At 37.8% G+C, this 3,690-nt stretch overlaps 1 protein-coding gene across 1 annotated transcript; it reads left to right on the top strand.

Moving 5' to 3' along the window:
• Positions 1-6: 6 nt before the first annotated feature.
• LOC113962303 (phosphatidylinositol 4-phosphate 5-kinase type-1 alpha-like) lies at positions 7-3,198 on the top strand (the record flags this gene model as incomplete). The annotated part of the gene is made up of 5 exons (XM_027673074.1): positions 7-81; positions 909-1,114; positions 2,040-2,123; positions 2,854-2,902; positions 3,083-3,198. Coding segments are annotated over exons 1-5 (497 nt in total), but the record flags the coding sequence as incomplete, so codon positions are not given.
• Between the last annotated feature and the right edge of the window lie 492 nt (positions 3,199-3,690).

The raw sequence follows: 3,690 nt of genomic DNA on the forward strand, positions 1-3,690 counted from the left end.
ATGCAGGACATTCCCGACGGGCTCTTCCTGGACTCGGACATGTACAACGCCCTGTGCAAGACGCTGCAGAGGGATTGCTTGGTGAGCTGCAGGGGGAGAGGTTTCGTGGGATCGTGGGATTGTGGAATTATAGAATCGTGGAATCATGGAATTATAGAATCATAAAACCATGGAATCATGGAATCATAGAATCATAAAACTATGGGATCATAGAATCGTGGAATCATGGAACAGAATCATGGAATCATAAAATCATAGAATCAGAGAATCAGAGAATTATAGAATTATAACATCATGGAATCATAGAATCATGAAATCATAAAATTGTAGGATCATGGAATCGTAAAATTGTAGATTCATGGAATCATAAAATCATAGAATTATAGAATCATGGAATCATAAAATCATGGAATCATAGAATTATAGAATCATGGAATCATAGAATCACAGAATTATAGAGTCACAGAACTATGGAATCACAGAATTATAGAATCACAAAACTATGGAATCACAAAACTATGGAATCACAAAACTATGGAATCATAGAATCATGGAATTATAGAATCATGGAATCATAGAATTATAGAATCATAGAATCATGGAATCATAGAATCATGGAGTCATAGAATTATGGAATCATAAAATCATAGAATCGTAGAATCATAGAATCGTAGAATCATGGAATCATAAAATCATGGAATCATAAAATCATGGAATCATAAAATCATGGAATCATAGAATCCTAAAATCACAGAATCAGCTGGGTTGGAAGGGACCTCCCAGATCCCCAAGTCCAACCCTTGATCCAACCCCACCGTGGTTCCCAGCCCTTCAAAAACCCTCGCTCCGTTCCACTGGGGATTAAAACCATCCCAACCCTTCTGTGCCTTTTGTTTCCTCTCCCAAAGGTCCTGCAGAGCTTCAAGATCATGGATTACAGCCTGCTGGTGGCCATCCACAACATGGACCTGGCTCAGCGGGAGCAGGGCCTGGCCGACGGCGCGGCCCCGACTGACACGCGGCGCCCGGCGCCGCAGAAGGCCCTGTATTCCACAGCCATGGAATCCATCCAGGGAGAGGCCAGGAGAGGGGGAACCATCGAGACTGACGACCAGTAAGGACAGGGGGGCTCTCCCAGTAAGGATCTGGTGGGAGGGAAGGGGGTTCTCCCGTCCCAGGAGGTGTTCGGGGAGAGGTTGGAGTGACCTGGAATAGTGGGAGGTGTCTGAGTCCAAGGTCTGGGGATCTTGGGGGATTCCAACCTAAACTATTCCAGATGGGATATCAGGGATCAGTTCTTCCCTGGGAGGGTGGGAAGGCCCTGGCACAGGTTATTCCATGGCTGCCCCATCCCTGGAATTGTCCCAGGCCAGGTTGGAGTGACCTGGGATTAGTGGGAGGTGGATCTTGAAGGTCCTTCCAACCCAAACCATTCCAGGTGGGATATTAGGGATAAGTTCTTCCCTGGGAGGGTATTGAATCCCTGGCACGGGTTATTCCATGGCTGCTCCATCCCTGGAAGTGTCCCAGGCCAGGTTGGAGTAACCTTGGAACAGTTGGAGGTGGATCTTGAAGGTCCATCCCTGGAAGTGTCCCAGGCCAGGTTGGAGCAACCTGGGATAGTGGGAGGTGGATCTTGAAGGTCCTTCCAACCCCAACCATTCCAGATGGGATATCAGGGATCAGTTCTTCCCTGAGAGGGTGGGAAGGCCCTGGCACAGGTTATTCCATGGCTGATCCATCCTTGGAAGTGTCCCAGGCTGGGTTGGAGCCACCTGGGATAGTGGGAGCTGGATCTTGAAGGTCCTTCCAACCCCAACCATTCCAGATGGGATATCAGGGATAAGTTCTTCCCTGGGAGGGTGGGGAGGCCCTGGCACAGGATATTCCATGGCTGATCCATCCCTGGAATTATTCCAGGCCGGGTTGGAGTGACCTGGGACAGTGGGAATTGTGGGAAAAGGGGGTTGGAACCGGATGATTTTCCGGGTCCTTCCCAACCCAACCCAATGCATGATTCCATGTTTGTGCTGTCCTAGGATGGGAGGAATTCCAGCCCGGAATTCCCGGGGGGAGAGGCTGCTGCTCTACATCGGCATCATCGACGTGTTACAGTCCTACAGGTCGGTAATTAATTAATGAGTTAATTAATGAATTGATCCTGCTTTGGGTTGGGTTGAGTCAGGAGGACTTTCCACCGTGTTTTGGTCTGGATTGACTCTCAAAAAATGCCTTAAACAGGGATAAACCTTTTAAAAATTATATTATTTTTATCATAATTTAGTATAATAAATTTAATTTATGTTTATAATAAATAACATTGTAATTATAATTATAATAATTATATTTTATTATTATATATTATGTAATATATATTATATATCGTTACATATAATATTATTATAGTTATATATTGCAATTAATAAAAAATTATTTTATAATAAATAATTATAAATTATAATTTATTATTATTTATTTATAATATCAAGAATGAAGAATATTAATATTAAGGAAGCGGGAGGGGAAATACAAAAGAAAAAAGTGGCTCAAAATGACCAAAACCATTTTGAAAAATAACTGAAAAATAACAGTGAAACTTAAAATGTCTTCTGTTTTTATTAATGTATTTTAAAATATTTTAATATTTAATTTTTAATTTAAAAATAAATTAAATTTATTTATTTAAATAAATATTACATACTATGATACTATGAATTATATTATTAATATATTAATTTACTATATAATATTAATGCTAAATAAAAATTTAAATGAATATTTAAATATAATATTTATAATAAAAATGAAAAATTAAATTAAATGAGGTGAAAATTGTCTTTCCTTCCTTGTCAGGTTTGTGAAGAAGTTGGAGCACTCCTGGAAGGCCCTCGTGCACGATGGGGTGAGTGGAAAACAGCACTTTTTTAGGGGAAAAAACCACCTTTTTAAACCATTTCCAACCACTGTGGGCTCTGAATCCCAGATTTCCCAGGCACAGAAATATTCCCCTCAGGAATAAATAAATTTTAGCTGTTTTTTGCTGTTATTTGCTCACTGATATTTGTATTTTTTGCCCTTTCAGGACACGGTGTCTGTGCACAGGCCCAGCTTTTACGCCGAGAGGTTCCAGCGCTTCATGTGCAACACGGTCTTCAAGAAAATCCCACGTGAGCCTTTGGAATTTCCTTCTTTCTCCCTGTTTTTTTTGCCCCCAGAACTAAAAAAATTATACTAAAAAAAAAAAAATTAAAATATACAAAAAAATTAAAATATACGAAAAAATTAAAATACTATAAAATTTAAATATTTATATAAAAAAATTAAAATATTAAAAATTCTTTCCCTGCTTTTCCCCCTGTTTTTTATATATATATATATAAATTAAAATATTAAAATTAAAATCTTAAAAATTGAAATATTAAAAAAATTAAAATATATATTTAAAAAAATCCCACATGAGGGTTTGGAATTCCCTTCTTTCCCTGCTTTTCTCCCTGGTTTTTTTCCTCCTAGAACTAAAAAAAAATTAAAATGTTAAGAAATTAAAATATTTTAAAAAATTCCTCGTTTTCCTTGGACAAAATAGGAAAATCCCACATTACAAAAAAATTTAAAATATAAAAAATTAAAGTATTAAAAAATTAAATATAAAAAATTAAAATATAAAAAATTAAAATATAAAAAATTAAA

This window comes from Neopelma chrysocephalum, unplaced genomic scaffold, assembly GCF_003984885.1.
Source record: "Neopelma chrysocephalum unplaced genomic scaffold, ASM398488v2 Primary Assembly neopelma1_143111, whole genome shotgun sequence".
Lineage (NCBI taxonomy): Eukaryota > Metazoa > Chordata > Aves > Passeriformes > Pipridae > Neopelma > Neopelma chrysocephalum.